Source organism: Enhydra lutris, unplaced genomic scaffold (genome assembly GCF_002288905.1).
Source record: "Enhydra lutris kenyoni isolate GAN:26980312 unplaced genomic scaffold, ASM228890v2 scaffoldscaffold68, whole genome shotgun sequence".
NCBI classification, from domain to species: Eukaryota; Metazoa; Chordata; class Mammalia; order Carnivora; family Mustelidae; genus Enhydra; species Enhydra lutris.
In genome coordinates, this window is record NW_019154152.1 from 6,391,556 (window position 1) to 6,411,895 (window position 20,340).

The window sequence follows — 20,340 nt, forward strand, 5'->3', positions numbered from 1 at the left end:
TCATGGGCAAGGGAGAGCTCATCATTTTTCATTTTAGAGTCAAATTTTTTTATTCTGTGATGCTAGAAATTGACAGGAGGTTGAAAGCTCGAAAGGCTCTGAGGTTTAGAGGAGTCTCCATACCTACTTGGGGCTCATCAACCCTCGTGCCTCCCAGGCAAATCTAAGTCTTCCTGCAACTTTCACATGGGTATTACACAATGAACAGACAAAATATAATGACTTAAAGCCAAGAAGGCCATATTCTTAGTAAAAGTGCCCTGGAAAGTGATTGATAAAAATAATAGGAACTGCAAGATCCCTTGTTGTCAAAAAAAAGATGGAGATCTTCATTTTTGTTTAGACTTTGATTGATTACCTCTTATGGTTGATACGAGTCCCCAAACCAATGGCCAAAATTTTCCAGCTTCTGGATTAAAGTATTTGTGAAAATGCCTCAGTTGGAGGTTTGCATGTCCTTCCTTTTTTGTTCTCCATTTATTTTATTTGCACGCAATGTATTTTCTAAAGATTTATTTATTTATTTGAGAGAGAGAGAGAGAGCACGAGCAGGGGGAGGAACAGAAAAAGAGAGAGTCCCAAACAGACTCCCCCCTCTGTTTAGAGCCCATGGGGCTCAATCTCACGACCCCGTGATCATGACCTGAGTCGAAACCAAGAGTCAGATGCTTAACCCACTGTGCCACCAAGGTGCCCCTGCATGAGATGTATTTTTATCGATTTATTTTGTACAAGGACAAAAGTTGTCACAAGGAAGGTAAAGGCTTCTGGTTTGACATTTGCTCTTTGGGGCAGATAATCTGCAAAAGTTGGCAGAAAAATCTCATGTTCCTCTGTGGGCATAGATGGGATTGGTGAATCCACACGTGTTTCCCCCGCACTGACCATGTGCCAAGAACTCAGCCAAAGAAGGGAAAGACTTGCACATAATCAGAGCCACCTCCCTGTGCCACGTTGTCTACCAAGTGTAGAGGTGAAGGGGATTTCGTGTTTGCCTTCTATAAATATAAAAAAATGATGAGAAAATGTAGATTCGCAAATGCCCCTACAGACAGTATCCTAAATGATTGTCTGGTAGCTTGATTTCCTGAGTGTGCTATCAAATTATCTTTCTTCTCCTCCCATATTCTGATGAGTTGTTGGCAAACATGTAGCATAACCTTGTAAACAAGGACAACTTTGATATTCAGTCCTCTTGTAGACAGTGGTAACTTACATACTAAGAAGCAAGTAATATTTGCAGATGAAACTTTAGACACCAACTACTTGGCTAGCCAATATACTTTGAGGGAAGAAACATATTGATGTGGGTGTAATGGGACATGTAATATTGCTTGATCAAGATTATGCTTCTGTGGTTGACTCCCCACATTTTGCAGAGATTTTTGCAAGAAACCACATTCAGAAACATCATATGGTCATGGTTGAATGACTCAAGTCTTGGTTAATAAATAACTTTCTTTTAAATTGGCTTCTTACTGGTCTCACAGGTTTTCTATGTGGTTTTTTCTTTAGTCTAAAAGTTCTAGGAAAAACTCTGAGTCTCAAAATGCCTCTGAACAAGAATAAGCTGTTTTTACTACTTGGAATGCTCTGTTTGGAACAAGGTAAACCTGCAATTCTCCCTCTCCCCAAAGGTAAGTTCCAAATGAACTCTGTAACTACCTTCATCAGAAGGAATAACCTTTGTTGGCAATGGGCATCATTACTCTATTCAATGTGCCTTTGGGAAAACAGAAGCAGATATATTTTGGGGATCTGTTTTTCATGTAATTATTTTGGACTTGTCTCCTGCAATCGGCATATGAAACTGCATAAAACGTTCATGGAATGAACAACTTGCACAAATGGCATTGATCTGGAGAAAACTGGGGTTATTCACTCATTAGGACACATTACACAATCCTTTTGCATGAGCAAATTCTGGAAATCAACATGTATTTGAAAGCATTTGTAATCTTTTGGAAAATGATCTTACTGGGAAATATGAAGTATATTTACTGAGGTTTATTATGAATGGTCTTTTTTTCCCTCCAGTAACATAAGGTGAGAACAGTTCTTGGCAGGCTTCTCCATAGTCGGAATTGTGTCAGCCCCAAGAACCATCCTGTTTTCTATTTTTGCTTCAGTGAGTTTGGGAAATTGTAAGTTTTGTGTCTAATTTATTTATGATTCATTCAACTGAAACTGTTAGAAAATAAGCTTTTGATTCAATCAAAAGAGCCAGTGTCATATCCATTCTTTGCCGTTCACTAGCTGTGCGTTTCTTCGATTCTTCATTTTCTCATCTGTAGTGCAGGGACAACAGTGCTTGATTCAGAGGCAGAGAAAGAGGATTAAATGAGAAGTTATTTGTAAGAGCTCTGTGTATTTTAACATATGAATCTAAATAGCTATGCTCTCCAGGATATGTTCTCCAAAAAAAAAAAAATCGTTCATCCGTCCAACTTTTCTAAGCGTCTACTATATGCTAGGAATTATCCGAAACCTTGGAAATACAGAGATGAATAAAACATAAGGTATTTTTTCCCCTTGTGTAGTACAGAGGCAGACAAACTACTCATTATCACAACGCTGCACGGCACAAGCTATAAAAGCAGGGAGGAAGGAGCACTACACAGTATGGGAGAGACACTTAACACAGCCTGAGGAAATCAAGGAAGACTTCTCAGTTGAGGTGATGCCTAAGCTGAGGGATAAGGGATAAGGATAAGGATGAGGGATAATCCAGCTCATCTGCTAGTTGAGGAGTCAAAAAAACCACTGAAGTTAAATAAGTAAAGGCAACTGTTTCAGGGATAGAGTCCTCTCCACAAAAAGGAGAGGCCCGTTGCCTGGCCAAGTACAGGCCTGGTGTGTGAGTTGAGGCACGGTCTTCTCTCCACTCCACTGTTCTTGAGCAACCTGTCACTTTCTACTTCCACAGAGAATGAATATCTGACTGTGTGCCGGGTAGCATGGACCACGGCCTCAGACTCAGTCCCCTGGGAGGAGCAGAGAAGACAGACACACAGTCACAGTCCAAGGCAGAGTGTGGCATCACCTGCTTCACCAATTAACCGAGCAGCTTCTATGCATCATGGACTGTTCTCGATATTTTGAATTTAGATATTTCTGGGATTAAGTTCCTATCTCTGAGAAGCCCACAGTTTAGTTGGGTTGAAAGACACAGAAATAACCACAAAGGCACGTGATAAATGCACAGAAGCACAGTGAGGAGTCCCTAAGGGGCCGGATGGCTCAGAATCAAAGGGGCTACATTCCTGTTGACCCAGTGGAGGTCTACCTCTGAGGCTCTTAATCTTTATATCGGAAAAGTAGAAAGACTTCGTGATATACCTGTTCTCGGTCACAAAAGCCGAACAATCCCACGTTCTACAAATCACAGCAAATCCCATAGTTAACACAAAGCCGTGTTGTAATCTTTTCACATGCGCCATGTCCTGCAGGGTTTTTTTTTGTGCTCAGGAAAGTTTCCTGTATCCCTCAGTTCTAGGAGCTACCTAATCACTAAATTTTTGTCTTCTCTCATTCCCAGCTCCCACTTGTGGGCGGAGTTTGGTGAAGGCACAGCCTTGGAATTACCTTAGCATTTTCAGTCGCATTGTTGGGGGAAGCCAAGTAGAAAAGGGTTCCTACCCCTGGCAGGTGAGTCTCAGGGAACATTCTCTGGAGGGTAGACTGTGAGCTTTCTCAGGAATCGATGTCCCAGAAACACATGTTACTCATTAGTATACTCCTTTCTGCCTAACTCATCAGCAGAGATCTCATGAGTGTTCCAGGATCCAAGTCCCTCATGATGTCTGTCCGTTGAGTTCCAGAAAACGTATACTCAGGATAATTACATGCACTATTGACTTGCCACCCAAACTGGAAATGCCACCCCAAACTTTCAGCCCCTAAGACAAAAATCCCACTTCAATAAACTAAAAAACCCATAAATTTACAATTAAAAAAAAAAACAATTCTCTGATTCAACAAATATAATAACCTCATTATAGTTAAAGATGACCAGGAAAGTCAAAGGTGTCATATCCATACAACTACTTTCTGTTTGGAGATTTATACCTGTACCATAGGACCTCTTAGGCAATCGTGAAGAATACTGCCTCCTTAGATATATCCCAATATATCCTAATAATACAGCCTCCTTAGCTGATATCCTAAGAATTTTCTCTCAATCTAACCTCCTGGTCTTCACATGTCATCAGAATGCCTTTGTGCATCTGTCCCTAGCCTATGGTGGTCCCATTTACTGTCTTTGAAATTCTCCCAACTTTCTTTATCCTGGGAGCCATGTTGTTTTCTTGGCTCTTAATTTTGTGAGTAATAGCTCCTTACTTTTACTTTAAGTCAGTCACATTAATTTTTGGTCGGTGGATATTTAGTAATGGCTGGTTGATTGAATTTATGTTTAGTTTGACTCAGTGGTTGAGTCATTGTCATTTGATTGACTGATGAATTAATTACTTGGTTGAAGAGTTAATTGATCAGTTGCTTATTTGGTCAACTGGTTGACTAATCAATTTAGAAGTTCATATTCAAGTCGGAGTCAGTAATTTTACTTACTTTTTCTCTTTATTAAAATTTTTTCAATTGTTCATTGAATAATTTTTGGTCAAAAAGTGACAATTCTAATAAATGTCTTCTTTTCTAATTCTGACAATGGAATCGAAAACATTTACTTGTACCTTGAAAGCATTTTAGAGTCAAATATAATGAACAGGATAAACAGGATAAACCAGAGATAAACCAGAGATAGAAAGTAATTGGTAGGGACACCTGGGTAGCGGCTACCTTTGGCTCAGGCTGTGATCCCGGGGTGCTGGGATTGAGGTCCATGTGGGCTCCCTGCTCAGTGGAGCATCTGCTTCTCCCTCTCCCTCTGCCTGATACTCCCCCTGCTGTTCTCTCTCTCTCTCTCTGTCAAATAAATAAATAAAATCTTTTTTTAAAAAAAGTAAAAAAGAAAGTAATTGGTAGAAGCAGATTAAAAATAGGCTTGAAGCAGTGATAGAGGTCAAATAGTTAAAAGCCTGAGAAAATTATAGGTACTGACTATTTCTCTAAGAGGCTTCAAGGAATTGGAGCATGTGTGGAAAGATTTCCTCAGTCTTCTGCTGTTTTTCTCCCAAACCTGTTTTTCTGGACTCTGCTATATCTTATACTTCCCTTTCTTTCTCTTCATTCACAGAAATTGTTTATATTGCTAGCGTAACAGTCTGGGTCAATAGTTTTATGAAAATAAATAAATACCAACAGTTTTTACTATCAACTCTATTAAACCCTTATAGCCAACCATCTCAAATTAACCACCTCTCCTACAGACCGGGGTTGGGAATGTTCTGGTTCCAACACTGCTTTTCCTTCTGAGCTGTCATGGGTTGGGTTTTACTCCTTCACAGTCCACAATTTCTAATATTTCTAAGACATCTGGGTCTATTTTCCAGAATATGTTCAGTCTCCAGTTTTGGGGCGGGGAGGGTGGTCCCAAGGCATTTACTTGCTCCCACTTAGGCTCTTTGCAATTTAGGTGTCCCTGAAACGAAGGCAGAAGCACATCTGTGGTGGGACCATCATCTCTGCACAGTGGGTGATCACGGCTGCTCACTGCGTTGCAAACAGGTAGGGAAGGCCTAGCTCATGGATGAACGCCAGACTACCCTCCTTCTCCTTTGCAGTCAGCAGCAATAACTCTATTAAAACATGGAAATGTGGGATGCCTGGGTGGCTCAGTTGGTTAAGCAGCTGCCTTCGGCTCAGGTCATGATCCCAGCGTCCTGGGATCGAGTCCCACATCGGGCTCCTTGCTCATCAGGGAGCCTGCTTCTCCCTCTGCCTCTGCCTGCCATTCTGTCTGCGTGTGCTTGCTCTCTCTCCCTCTCTCTCTCTCTGACAAATAAATAAATAAAATCTTTAAAAAACAAAACAAAACATGGAAATGTGTGATGTATACTTTAGCACAGGAACATAACAGAAATGCATAACACAAACAGGGCTCAGTGACATGACCAAAGGATTCTCAACTCAGTAGAAAACATACTTTGTTTGCAAGAGTAGAATACTTTGTTTACTTAAATATGACTGGAAGTAATTAAAGAATAATATCTAAGTGAAAACAAGTGTGACCAAGATACACTTGTGAAAATTCTCTCTTAAATTTCAGTGAAAAAAAAATCTTTCATTATACATCTTTAAAAAATTGATAAAAGAGCTGAATTCTACTCCTGAAACCAATATTATACTCTATGCTAGCTAACTAGAATTTAAATAAAATTTTGGAGAAAAAAAATGATAAAAGAAAACACAGGGAGGCCAATAAAACGAGAAGTAGGCTCCCACGTCTGCTTTCCTACTGGTCCTGCCTCGCTGAGCTTCAGCCTAACAACTTCCATCCTTTATCCAATTTCCTGTGTGCTCTAAACATTGTACTGTTAGTGTTCTTGGTAGTCACCAGGCCGCAATCAAGATCATGTCCCATATTTGCCCTCTTTCCTCTCAAGGCTGCAAACATTCCCTGGGTATTTACTTGATGCTAGACACTTTGGTGGGTACCAAGGATACAAAGATAAGTAAGATGTCATTCCTGCCCCCCACAGAGAGTTAACAGTCCATAGAAGAGTCAGCTGATAATTTCACTGCAGTGTGCCAAGGGATTAGGCTAAGGAGATGCTGTGTATTAGGTTAGGTACCCAATGTAGCCAAGAGTCAAGGAAATATACCAACAGAAAAGGATGCCCTTTCCAGTTCTGTATAAAATCATCTCTTTGGGGAATGAGGGGTCCCCAAAGAGAGTAAACTCGAAGTTCTTAATCCACCTCAATGCATCCTACCAAGTTCCTTTCAGATAACTTTGCTACAAGATGAAGGGAAATAGAATGGTCTTTCCCATCTCACACCACGTCTCTAAAGTACAAAGGTAAAGGAGGTAAGGAGAAGATCCCTACCTCTCATTGTTTTAATCAGTCCCAAGCCTTGAGCGTGCACGATCTCTGATGTATCAGAGTTATGAGGCCATTATGTTTTTCATAATATACATTAAGCATTAGATCTCTGACACTAAAGTAGCCTACTTAGGAGGGATCACAAATCATTCTCAGAGAATCACTGATACTGAGACCTGGCCAACTACCTAGGGTAGCTGAATAAAATCCATTATAGCTGAGTAACCCCTGAGTTACAATATATGTGCATTTTTAGACGTTTTATGGATAACACTGCAAAGTATTTGATTTATCATATTCTTGGTTCCATTTGAGGCCAATCTTGATTAGCCCCCCCCACTTAAATTGGGAACCTTCGCATTTTTATTAGTAGTGATGGAATCATTCTCACTTTCTCTGTTCAGCATCCTCACATCCACATTATCCATCCATGTCATTTTAAAGAGGCCAGATTGTCAACCATTACAAGAGTTCTCAGAGGCTAAATGAAATTTATTCATTTTACTGCTTCCTATTCATAGAAATAGTGTAACAACTTTGAATGTCACTGCTGGAGAATATGACTTGAGCCATATAGAGCCATGGGAGCAAACGCTCACCATCGAAACCATCATCATACACCCCTATTTCTCCATCAAGAAGCCAATGGACTATGATATTGCTCTTTTGAAGATGGATGGTGCCTTCCATTTTGGTAAACATTTGAGGCTCACTGTGTATCATCTATCCCATGTTCCTTATAACTTCTGCTCCATAGCACATTCCCTACAACGTATGTTACGTAAAGTCCAACACTTCCAACACTTACGTACATCCAACAGTTCCGGGCTATGCACTTCAAGATGGATTTGGGGTGGAGGGTCCCCTGAGTGAAATCCTTTTTGTTTGTGGCCTCAGATATAGGATTATGTGGAGTCAGGACAGGGTCTTTCTTTGTCTGATAAGTGACCCCTGGAAGCACAGATAACACAACTCTCACGAGATCTTTGGGGAACCATCTAGATGTCAATTGGCGAGTGGCTTAGGGTGCCCTGTGCTTTGTGGATGCGACAAGACCTGCCTGCTCTTTCTCTTCAGGCCAGTTTGTGGGGCCCATGTGTCTTCCAGAGCCGAAGGAACGATTTGAGGCTGGATTTATTTGTACAACTGCAGGTTGGGGCCGCTCGGCTGAAGGTAAACACTTCTGTGCCACATTCTCTTAATCAGATGTTAGAACTTTCTGATGGGTAATCAGAAAATACAGTTTTCATCTATTTTCTAAACAACAATTGTGTAAACATTTTTAAAAGAGAGTATCCACTGTCCTTAGAATTTCAGGTCTTTCCGAAAGATACAAACCTGCGTGGGGCATCTTCAACTCAGGAAGGGCGAGGGTGCCTTGCTGGTCCTCTCACCTCTGTGTTTTCTAGATGGCGTTCTCTCGAAAGTCTTACAGGAAGTCAACCTGCCTATTTTGACCCAGGACGAGTGTATGGCAGCTCTGTTAACCCTAAAGAAACGTGTCAGTGGGCGCACCTTTCTCTGCACAGGTTTCCCAGATGGCGGGGGAGATGCCTGTCAGGTAGGTGGGAATGGAAATGTCCCAGGAAGGGCTTCCCTCAGCTTTGTCATCAGGGGACAGGCTAAAAGAAGGCTGTAAGTAAGACTGGACTCTAGAAAGAAGGGTCAGGAGCGACAAGGGAAGTCAAGTCAAAATAAGGAACAGTTTATACAACCTGTTTTTACCAGGGAGTGTGGACTCAGAGGAGGTCTTCTATTTTTTCCAAAAGACCAGATAACAAGAGATAATGCCAACAGTGAGCTTAGGGTTCTGTATCCCTGAAGGCTGGCTGGCTTTTTCCCTTTTAGAGGTTTCTAATTGGTGGGTAATGGGGACTTTCCTTTCCTTCCATTCCTCTTGCTGAGCAAGACCAGAGATCAGTTTTACCACTGGGCAAGGCTTTTCTGAGTCTGTAGGATGAGATAGGAGTAGGAAGAAAGTCTGATGTTTGATGAAACAAACATCCCCTGAGGATGGGGAAGAAAGAGGGGGAACTGGTGGGCTCCAGGGATATTTGAGGATTTAATGTGAATTGTGCTGGGCTATTCTCCTGGGCCCCTGAGTCCTAATCATTAGAAGTGAAGAGGTGTCATTGATCCTCATCTAGCTTCTTTGTGGGGGAAAGAGTGAGCACAGACCAGACAGTGATGGTAAGAGAGGTTTTCCCCCCTTCCAGGGAGATTCAGGAGGTTCCCTCATGTGCCGGAACAAGGAGGGGACTTGGACTCTGGCCGGTGTGACTTCCTGGGGTTTAGGCTGTGGCCGTGGCTGGAGAAACAACATGCGGAAAGATGAACAAGGATCCCCTGGGATCTTCACAGATCTTAGAAAAGTGCTTCCCTGGATCCACAAACACATCCGAACGGGTAATAACACCAGCACACAAGGTCGGGACGCCAGGGCCGGCGAGGAGGTCAGCAGACCCGGCAAGTCAGGACCACTGAGCAGACAGGCCCTGCTTCTGTGTTTAGTGCGGCATGTGAGAACCCTGACGTTTACAAGATTTAAAACAGTAGAATATGGTATGTAGTGTAGCAGATACTTATTCAAAGAAACACGATTCCGTCCATCCTAGGCTCCGTCAAATTTGCCTTTAGTTGAAACTATCAGTTGGTGATGTGTTTTCCATCACTTCTCAACTGTGCTAGCAAGATTTAGTAAGTTATGAATCAGTGGAAATTCTGGCGTCCCAGAGGACAATGGAGACATTTTTTGTTGTCACCATGGAGGGGAGGGGTGCCACTGGCATCTGGTGGGTAGGAGCTAGGGCTGTTGCTAAGCATCCACAACGCACAGGATGGCACTCATGACAGAGAATGATCCAGCCCAAAATGTGAGTAATGCCATGGTTGAGAAGGTCTGGCACAGATCTGTGTTCCATGAGTCTGAAGAGGTCAGGGTCTGTATAAACCCGTTTACTAGACTGACCAGGGAGTTAACTGAAACATCCTTTCTGCCTCCAAAGCTAACTTCATTGTTTTCTAACTGGTAGCTTTCAGCATCAATAGGCCTTCTATTCTGTCCCAAAGGGGTTAATGCAAATTCATTCAATAAGAACTTGGGTCTGTTTTCAAGGGTATGGTCCTGTGGCGGGCTTCCAAGCCCTCCAGTTGTAGATCCACCAGCAACTCTCTCGTGGCTGTGGGTCACTTATTTCCATCTCCAGCCTCCCTTCTCATGAACAAGGAGAGAAGTAGACCAGAGAACCTCTTTCTCTGTATAACCTCCAAGCTAATCATGGCCTGTTTTTTAATCAGCCCGCTTAATAAACAGAGTGAAATTTCATTAAAACACCAAGGCCACTGTCCTACTTTGTCAATTCACCCCTTCTGTTTTTTCCACAGACTAGATTTTCTTCAGTTGCATATTGCCTTAAGAATGTCTGTACTTTGGAGCCAGGCATTTTGATAACTTCTTGAAATGCTGTGCAGGATACCACACACAGACCCTGACCAGCATCTCTCTTTTTCGTCCCTAGGGAAGCGGAGAAAGAGCTCCAGAGGTGGGTATCGCTCACAAACTGCTCCACGAGGAGCAGGAGGTAATATCTAGTATTTCTGAATATAGGCTCCCTTTATAATCAAGTCTTTGCTAGAGCTCTCTCTGCTAACTGGGTATAAAGCTACCCACACTTGGGGCACCCACAGCCATTCGGGGCAGTCGGGGCAGGCCATCGCCCAGAAGGAGCCTTGGTTTCCTCCCATTTCACTTCTTGAGAGCTGCATCTCACCTCAGCAAACATTTGCCAAATCCTAGCTTTGTGTCAGGGACTCTGGGGCAGGGAAGTGAGGTGGTGCAGATGTGCCCAGTGAGCTACACGCCTTACGCGGAAGTGTCCACGTGGATACAGAAGAGTCTCCCCCAGGGTTACGTGGCAAGTCTGCAATGAATCTGCTCTGTAACTTTGGGAAAGCTCTTTCCTACCTCTGGACCTCAGTTTCCTCATCCATCAAGAGAAGACTCTGGACCAGAGTGTCTCTAAGGCAGCTTTAGCTCAAATCTTCAGTGGGCTGTGAGTCTGTGGAATCATCTACAAAGAATCATGGAGGCGGAAGTACCCCGAGAACTAGAGGAGTGAGTGGCTGGGGATAAAAGCCAGAGGTGGCTTTGGAGCACAGACACCTTTTAAGCTAAGTCATACACATGCAAACAAAACAAAACAAAACAAAACACCCCACAAAGAACAAGTAGAATATTGTTAGGTGGAAACAGGATAAACATAAAGAAAAATATTGCAGCTCAAGGAATCATCTTTGTGGAAAGACGATACTAAAGGATGAAGATCTGCAAATGCAGTGGGTAAAGACACCAGTGCCTCAGTCAGAGCAGCTGAAGTGGGGGTGTGTATGATGGGGTTCGATGAGGGAGATTCAAAAATAAATTGAGACCAAGTGGTGGAAACTTTCGATGCCTGTCAAAAAAGTCTGGATTTATTCAGCAACAGGAAGTTGATGAATTAGAGAACTAGATCAGGGCAATACTCTGGTGGTATAAGAACAGCGGGTAGGGGCAGGATGGCTGCGCCTGGATGAGTGCCAGAGACCTAGGACAAGCGCCAGAGGATGAAAGGATGGGACTAGAAACAAGAGGAAGGGGAACCCGGTAGTCACTTTATTGAAGGGTGAGGAGGGACAGGGAGGAACCAAGGATGGTACCAAAGTTTCGAGCATGAGGGATAAAGCAAAGGGCATATCTATTCAGGGACGCCTGGGTGGCTCAGTGGGTTAAAGCCTCTGCCTTTGGCTCAGGTCATGATCCCAGGGTCCTGGGATTGAGCTCCACATCGGGTTCTCTGCTCAGCAGGGAGCCTGCTTCCTCCTCTCTCTCTGCCTGCCTCTCTGCCTACTTGTGATCTCTGCCTGTCAAATAAATAAATAAAATCTTAAAAAAAGAAAAGAGGTAATCTAATCAGGAGGCACTTGGGCGGTGCAGCTGGTTGAGTATCGACTCTTGATTTCAGCTCAGGGGGTGATCTCAGAGTTGGAATCCACTTGAGTTTCTCTCTCTCTCCCTCTGCCCCTCCCCCTGCTCACACACACTGTCTCTCTAAAATTAAAAAAAAAAAATCTCTCTTTTTTTTTTTTTAAGTAATCTAATCAGAAGGGGAAGCAGTTTTGCAGACCATTTGTAGCAAGTTAAGGGGATATCTAGGAGATGGTTGAAAAACCACGTCTGAAGCTCAGCAGAGTAGAATAATGGTTGAAACTCAGGGTAGGAATGAGACCCATCAGAGGCCTTGTGCAGAGAGAGATGAAAGCAAAGGATAGAACCTGGGAAATGAAATACATGTATGTACAGAATCGAGTTATGATGCCAGAGAAAGAATAGTGAAGGAAAGGAAATCGTCGAATCTGAAGGTTAAGCAGGATCTAAAAAGACCAGAAGGAATAAGGCATGGCAGAAGCCACGGCAGGGAAAGATTTCACGAAAGAGGAAGCATGCGTATCGAAGAACCAGGCGGTGCCAGTGTCTGCCGGGTTCTGGAAGGCTAGCCCCCACTGTCACCCTGCTTCTCACGGCTCTCTCTCCCAGCCCCATGCAGCGAGCAGGGTCGTGTGCTCCGTGAGTCTGAGGGCGAGCTGCACTTCCCGGAAAGCCCCTTCCTGCATTATGAGAGCCAGCAGTAAGTAGCCCCCTGCCATCCCTCCCCCAACCGCCGCCTCCAGTCTGACTGTGCCCAGTCTGTGCCCATGACAGCCACTTTCTGTCTAGCAATGACACTCTTCACGGATCTGCCCGCAGACGGTGTGTCTGGACGCTGCTGGCCCCAGAGAAAATGCACGTGCTGCTCGGTGTTTCCCACTTGGATGCAGAGTCTTGTCACCATAGTTACCTCTCCATCTCTTCCACAGACGACAGACTTATGGGTGAGCAGATTTTCGCATTGTCAAATGGACGCTTGTGCTGGGAGGGCTTCATGGGACATGCATGCCGTACGTCTGGCCCTGAGGCATTTCTAAACACCGCGCTGCCTGTCTCCAAGTCTGAGACTCGGGATGGACAGTAGAAAGGAACTGAAGCTGAGCCATTTCGTTCGCTGCATCTGCTTTCCGTGGAACTGGACTTCCTAGATTCATGTGCCAGGCCTGGAGCCCCTCAGGGGTAAAATACAGACACATCACAGGGAGAATGTTGCTTTCCCAGGCATGCAAATGACCTGGACTGCATCGTCCAGCTAAGAAGGAAAGCACCAATGGGAAACCATGCGTAGGGGCAAATGTCACTAAGGCAAGAAACAGAGATGGAGGAGTTTTCTGTGGTTCCTGACGGGTGGGGATTTTGCCCCCCAGGAGATACTTGGCAATGTCTCAGAGCGTTTCTGGTCATCATGACTAGACGGAGTATTACTGACATCTGGCGAGCAGAGACCAGGGGAGCTGTGAAACCTCCCATAATGCGCAACACAGTCTGAACACCAAGAATGTTCTGGTTCAAGGATGTCAGTGGTACCAAGGTTGAGAAACCCTGGCTTAGACAATCCAGTCCTACCATGACAAGTCTAGGTCTCCTTGAGTCCCCTAACGGGTAGTGTTTCCTAGACTCTGAACCAAGACTCTCGCTTCTGGTGCTGCAGGGAAGTTCTGTGGGAAGAGCCTCGCTTCGTCCGTTCTTGTCGGCTCCAACTCCCTACGGCTGAATTTCATCTCTGATGCCACAGATCAGGCAGCTGGGTTTAACCTCACCTATAAGGCTCTGAAACCAAACTACCTGCCTGGTAAGACCACTTACTTTTATCCCACACTATCCAGGCCATCTAGAGAGGTCTGAGGCCCTGTAGAAACTAGGAGCGGGGACCCCGAGGCCAGGGAGAGCTCCTTCCACAGTCCTGCTAACTTGTGTTTGTCGCACATCAGCTGGGAGGGCTGAATGAGTCCTGGAAAGTCAGCTCGCAGATATCTTCCTTCATGCTGGCTCCACCTGAGAGGGTCAGTGCCTGCGTCATTTTGTGGGAGACAGGAGGGAGCATGGAGAGGATTCTTCTTTGCTTGAGTCATGCCATCGTTGGGACGTTTCCCCTTGTGTTTCAGATTCAGGTTGCAGTTCCTTTACTGTCCTTTTTGAAGAAGGCCTCATACAGAGTCTCCACTATCCTGAAGACTATAGTGACATGGCCAGCTGTAATTGGGTTTTTCAAGCCCCCAGACGCTACCTAATTAAGGTACTGACTCTGGTTACCCTTGACTTTGCTCAGGTATCCCCACAGAAATCATGAGGGAAGAGGTTTGTTGTGTTTGTGCGTGTTTCTGTGGGTTGCGTGTGTGTTTTTAAATCGGGTTTATTCACTGCTATATCCCTGGTCCCTGCCATACAAGGCTCTCTATTACAGGCATTGAATACAGACCAGCCCATTCTCCCGGTAACTACCCACGTTTACCACTAGATGGCAATAGCGTGCTTTACTTCTGTTGGTGGGCGTCTTTCATCTGTACCCGGAAACAGGTTTAATCAGTTTCTAGTCCCTTCTAGAAACAAGCATTTCTTCTTTATTCAGTAAACTGCTAACAAAACGCTTTGTAAGTAATGGCTATCAAAAGTCAATGCTAATAAAGCCCCAAACATCAAGCTTTCCATGCATAGGGAACAGAGCAAGCACGGAGGAGCCAATGTAGACCAGATTGAGGGAAGGGCAGGTGTCAGAGGGTCCGTAGAAGAGGGGCCATAGAAGGTGAGGCTGAACTCCAAGAACAGAGAGTTTTCAATGTCAGGAGGCAGAGTTTACTCCGCATTTGCTTAGTAGCGTTTGTGGCCACTTGTTTGTTCATTAAGCACTGGCGGGCCATCGGCAGAGACGACGCCACCTGGTGCTTGAAGGTAAGACTGCAATCAGGATGAGGCTAGACATAGACATTGAGAATTCTTTCTCTTAAAATGATCATTGAAAGCAAGAGAGGATATGAAGGAGAGAAAAGGTAAAAAACAAAGGGGGAGGAGCAAGGATGGACAAGACCTCCAGTTTCTCATATATTTAAAAGGCAAACAGAAGCCTGAGGCTCAGGAGCAGGTGTGGAGTTAGGACAGTCCAGAGAATGGAGGCTTTCATTTAAAACACAAAACAAGGGGCGCCTGGGTGACTCAGTGGGTTAAGCCTCTGCCTTCGGCTCAGGTCATGATCTCAGGGTCCTAGGATCGAGCCCCGCATTGGGCTCTCTGCTCAGCAGGGAGCCTGCGTCCCCCCTGCTCTCTCTCTGCCTGCTTCTCTGCCTGCTTGTGATTTCTGTCTGTCAAATAAATAAATAAAATTAAAAAAAAAAAAAAAGAACACAAAACAAGCAAACATGCAGAGGTGTGGCCTACAGTTTGGATTCCCCACAGAAAGTGAGTTTAAGGAGGAGGACTCAGCATTTGAACATTTACTGAGCAGCAGCTCATCCCCCAGCAAAAAGGTAAAATACTTGGGTTGACAGTTGAGCAATGGAGGGCAGGTGGGAGAGGAAGCACCTGGAACAGCCAGTCTGATGTTCGGAGCAGGAACAAGATCTCGCAGGTTTTACTGATGAGTAGGAGAAGACACAGAGGAAAGAAACGTGTAGATCTCCTCTTCCTCAAAGCTTCTGGAACCCAAACAGTCAAAACAGAAAATTTCAGGAGGAAGCAGAATTAAGGGAAGCTTTGTGATGAGTGATGGAGCAAAGAAGTTGAACTATGAGTGGATTTCTGGAAGGAGGAAGAAGACAAAATTTCATTGAAAATCTGAATGTCTCAGAGCTAGAAGGGATTCAAGACCACCCATTCGATCCGTGTGTACTGATCAGTGACGTGATGCTGTTACCCCTGCAGTGACAGCATCGTCCTGCAGGACCCCTCCAAGAGGAATTGGTAAATTAGGACTACAAGTAATAACTATGTACATACCATTTGACTCGAGAGAAAAGGGCCTATTTCCAGAAAGCATCGAAGTAAGTGTTTCAAAATGCTTGAATGAACCCTGTTTCTGACCCTTTCCTTACCCTTTGCCCACATTCACCACTAGTAACCGTTTACCTCCATGTTGTCCCCTCCACGCAGCCCTCTGTGTCTCTTGCCAAGTGTTCAAGCGCCATTGAATCCCCAGCATTTGTGTGTTTAAAATCCAAATTTCTACCTCATCAGCCCTATCTCCCACTGCTCCTCCCTTCAGTCAATTAAAGGCCCCAGATGCTAGCAAATTGTTCAGATTGTTCTTTACTGTTTGTTTGCTCCTCGGGGAGGGGGCTAGGGAGCTCAAATATTTACGCTTTTCTCCACCCTTTATATATATATATATATATATATATATATATATATATATATATGTGTATGTGTGTGTGTATAATTTAATGATATATATGATATCATATATATGAAATATAAATTATATAATTTATAAATATATTATATTATATATAATATAAATATAATTTATATAATTTATAAGTGTATATATATATATATATATAAATTTTTGTTTTTTTGAGATAGAGAGAGTATACAAGAGGGGGTAGGGTCAGAGGGAAAAGCAGATTCCTCACTAAGCAGGGAGCCTGATATGGGACTTAATCCCAGGACTCCTGGATCATGACCTGAGCCAAAGGCAGCCGCTCAACCAACCGAGCCACCCAGATGTCCTTTTCCCCCACCCTTGTGTCGGCCTGGCCCATATTTGGTAGCTGAGATGTGCCTGGAGTGGAGCAGTCTGTAGTATAGCCCATTTTCCTAAGTAATTTAACCTACTCATCAACGCCCCATTTCCATCCCAAAGCAAGTTGAGCAATCCAAATTTCTCTGCTTACCCAAAATCAGGTCATTCGCTCATATAATTTGCTCTGGATGTAACACGGAGTCTTGTCAGCTTTCCTTTCAGAGTCTGGAAGTAGAGGAAAGCGGGGACTGCACTTCTGACTACGTGACCGTGCACAGGGATGTGGAAGGGCAGGAGGAAATAGGTGTGTGCCCCCTGGAGCCGAGGCTCCCCCGGTTTGCATTTTGGACCGGTTTGCATTTGAGCAAATCCTTTTTGGGAATAAAAAGGATGTGGCTTCAGCTTCCTTCATTGCCCTGCGCCCTCTCCCTCCTTCCCTGGGCGCCCATGACCCCTCCCCTTTCTCCGAGGTCAGGGGCCAGAAGAGCAGGAGGGAGGACCAGAGAGGCATCTAGGGGTCAGGAAGGGCAAGTGCCACTGAACTAAGCCCCGTGGCTCAAACCAGTTCCCTTGGTGGCATTTCCAGCGGAAGTGTGTGGGAAACCACAGAACGGAGGCATTGCTGGACTTGAATACCTATTAAAAAGAAGAAAACTGCCCTTCTATTTTGAAAACGAATTGGGACACCCACCAAAAAAGTTATTTCTCAACAATTACCTAAAGGACAACCTTTTTTTCTCTCCTATGCCACGTCTGTTCACTGGGCCCTTGACCGCGCCTTGCCTGGTCTGGGCTTTTCCAGCTCGGTTGTGCGGCTTTGTTGCCCCTGACCCCGTGCTGAGTTCCTCTGGGGTAATGCTCATCAGCTTCCAGTCGGATGAAAATGTGACCTTCAGAGGCTTTCAGGCTACAGTGTCTTTCATCCCTGAAACAGGTAAGAAGACTGAGACATCAGTGCTTGTGTCCCAATTCCCATCCTCATATTGTGGTAGGAAAGGGCAGCCTCTGTGGCCAGGAGTGGATACAGCAAGTTCTGGTTATTTGCAGGAGCTCGGCTCTATAAAGTCACTGGGAATCCCAAGTTAGTACTACTGAACCAGGGCTCTGAGGGGAAGTACGGGGTTAAGTTCCTGGGAGGCTCTGGTTTTATGGGTGTTTCTGTTTGAAGTCACCTTCTTCAATATGTCTCCTTGATTGATTCACACTGAACTCACAGCTAGGATCCCTATAGCTCAGCCCGAACAAACCTGGTCTATCCCGCATATTTTCTCCACAAAGCACATCACGGCCTCCTTGCACTCACGAACACCAGATGGCACCGCAGACCTGTGTTACATTTAGGGCCATTTCAAACCACAAAATCACCAACAAAAAGCACAGAAATGCAAAAACAAACAAACAACCCCCCATGGCACTCAAAAGACCACGGAATGGACACTTGCTTATAGGATAAGAGCTAAACAAAGAAGGCAGAGCATCACCTCGTTTGACCTCACCTGGGGACATGTGCTTCAGGAGACTCAAATTTTTCACTGCTCTGCGTACGTCATTGAATGATCATGAAAACACCAGTCCTTCTGAGTTAGAAGTAAACGTTATGCAGTGGGTGAATTTGCAAATGTGGAATCCACGAAGAACGAGGACTGACACTATGTCTGAATCATGGCCTGTCATTAGATGTGTGATCTGAGAGTCACCTGAGACTCATTTTCTTTGCCTTACCCTGGGAGAAGAATACATGCCTTGTTAGAATATAGGGAGAATTAATCAGATCAGGTGTGCGTGGCCACGAGCAAGTGTGTGACACATGACAGAGGCCTAGAAATGTGAAATGTCTTCACCAACCCCCACTCCCTAGGCACACGGATGACACAACCCCCCTCCAGGTCCTCACATCCATGAGCATTCCGCCCAAACCCTACAAAGCCAGGTGTCCGTCCCTCAAGTTGTTCATTCTTGTTAGACAAGCAGCGGCTCCTGGCAAATTCAGGTTACAGTTAAAGTACTGCACTTTTGGGGCGCCTGGGTGGCTCAGTGGGTTAAAGCCTCTGCCTTCGGCTCAGGTCATGATCCCAGGATCCTGGGATCGAGCCCCGAATCGGGCTCTTTGCTCAGCAGGGAACCTGCTTCCTCCCCCCCTCTCTCTGCCTGCCTCTCTGCCTACTTGAGATCTCTCTCTGTCAAATAAATAAATAAAATATTTTAAAAAAAAATTCTGCACTTTTCAGTGAAAATACCCATAGTCCAGCTGACTTAGATGAACCCTAACAATGATAATTTTCTGGTAAGTCCCAAACGCTAGCCCTGTGTGCATGATCTGAGCAATTGTGTATGCTTACACTCAGATTTAAACATCTCCAGCTCAGAGGACCAGTCGATGTTTTTGGAGACATGGAATGTACTACCTGAAGACCACAGTGCTTCTGGTAAGCTGTTTTGGGGAATGTGACTGAGAAATATCCACAGAGCCTATCAGCCAGGGTTCAACCAGAGAATACCAAAAAGATATGTTGGAATCCTAACCTCCAGTACCCCAGAATGTGACTTTATTTGGAGCAAAAGTCTTTACTGAGGTAATCAAGTTAAAATGGAGTCCTTAGTGTGGGCCTTAACCCAATACGACTGGTGTCCTTATAAAAGGGGAAACTTGGATTTGGAGAGAGACACCCACACAGAGAGAACGTCAAATGAATAGGAAGGTGGAGACTGGGTGACACATCGTCTATAAGACAAGGAGCACCAGTGGTCACCAGCAAACCACCAGAAGCTGGGGGAGAGGCACCATCACCAGCCTCAGAAGGAGCCAATCCTTACAATACTTCAATCTCAGATCAACAGCCTTCAGAACATAACCCAATAAATGTCTGTTCTTCTAAACCATCTGGTGTATGATACTTTGTTACAGCAGGGCTAGCAAGCCAATGCACCAGAAACTGACTAATATGGCTGAATGGGGGGTGACCAAGCAATTAAATCCATCCAGCAGACAGTTAGAAAGCGAAGGTCACAGGACACTGGAACTCTATAGGCACAGGTTGAAGATACTATCCCCCAGGGGCAGACTTGCTTTCTCTTCCTCCAATGAAGCGTCAGCTCTTTTTTTTTTTTTTTTTTAAGATTTTATTTATTTATTTGACAGAGAGACACAGCAAGAGAGGAAACACAAGCAGGGGTAATGGGAGGAGGAGAAGCAGGCTTCCTGCTGAGCAGGGAGACTGATGAGGGACACGATCCCAGGACGCTGGGATCACGACCTGAGCCTAAGGCAGACACTTAATGATTGAGCCACCCAGGCACCCCTCGGTACTGTTCTTAAGGGCTTTCCAACTAATTAAGTCAGACCCACCCAGGTCATCCAGGATGATCTTCTTTACCTAAAGTTAACAGATTAGGGACTTCTCTATTACATCTGCAAAATCCCTTTGCAGCAACACCTAGACTGGCATTTAACAGAATAACCCAAGGCTGTGGCTTAGCCCAGCTGACACATCCAAAAAGCCATCATACAGAGCTGCATGGGACGGACATCATTGTCATTTTGCTCAAAGCAACACCAAAATATTTCCAGTCATGAGAAGCAAGACCCCTGTCTAAATCAATTCATTTAGTGGAAATGGCTAACTTGTGTGCCACGTTGCGGTCTGACTCATGAGATCTGTCCCTAAGAAAAGTGAGTGAGTTTCCCGCTCTGTATGAACGCCAGTGAGCGTCGAGAAGCCCTGGGCCTTCTCTTCCCCGTGTTTGTTCCATGACATCCA

The 20,340-nt window shown here is 44.7% G+C and overlaps 1 protein-coding gene across 1 annotated transcript; it reads left to right on the plus strand.

Annotated features, from left to right (window-relative positions):
• The first annotated feature begins 1,549 nt into the window (after positions 1-1,549).
• LOC111159268 (ovochymase 2) lies at positions 1,550-19,296 on the plus strand. The gene is made up of 16 exons (XM_022521689.1): positions 1,550-1,637; positions 3,539-3,648; positions 5,534-5,625; positions 7,466-7,638; positions 8,022-8,117; positions 8,354-8,505; positions 9,161-9,350; positions 10,463-10,486; positions 12,517-12,607; positions 12,727-12,851; positions 13,559-13,699; positions 14,013-14,143; positions 16,793-16,886; positions 17,385-17,516; positions 18,928-19,008; positions 19,223-19,296. Exons 1-16 carry the CDS (start codon positions 1,550-1,552, stop codon positions 19,294-19,296), a joined length of 1,794 nt encoding a protein of 597 aa, XP_022377397.1.
• Positions 19,297-20,340: the final 1,044 nt, after the last annotated feature.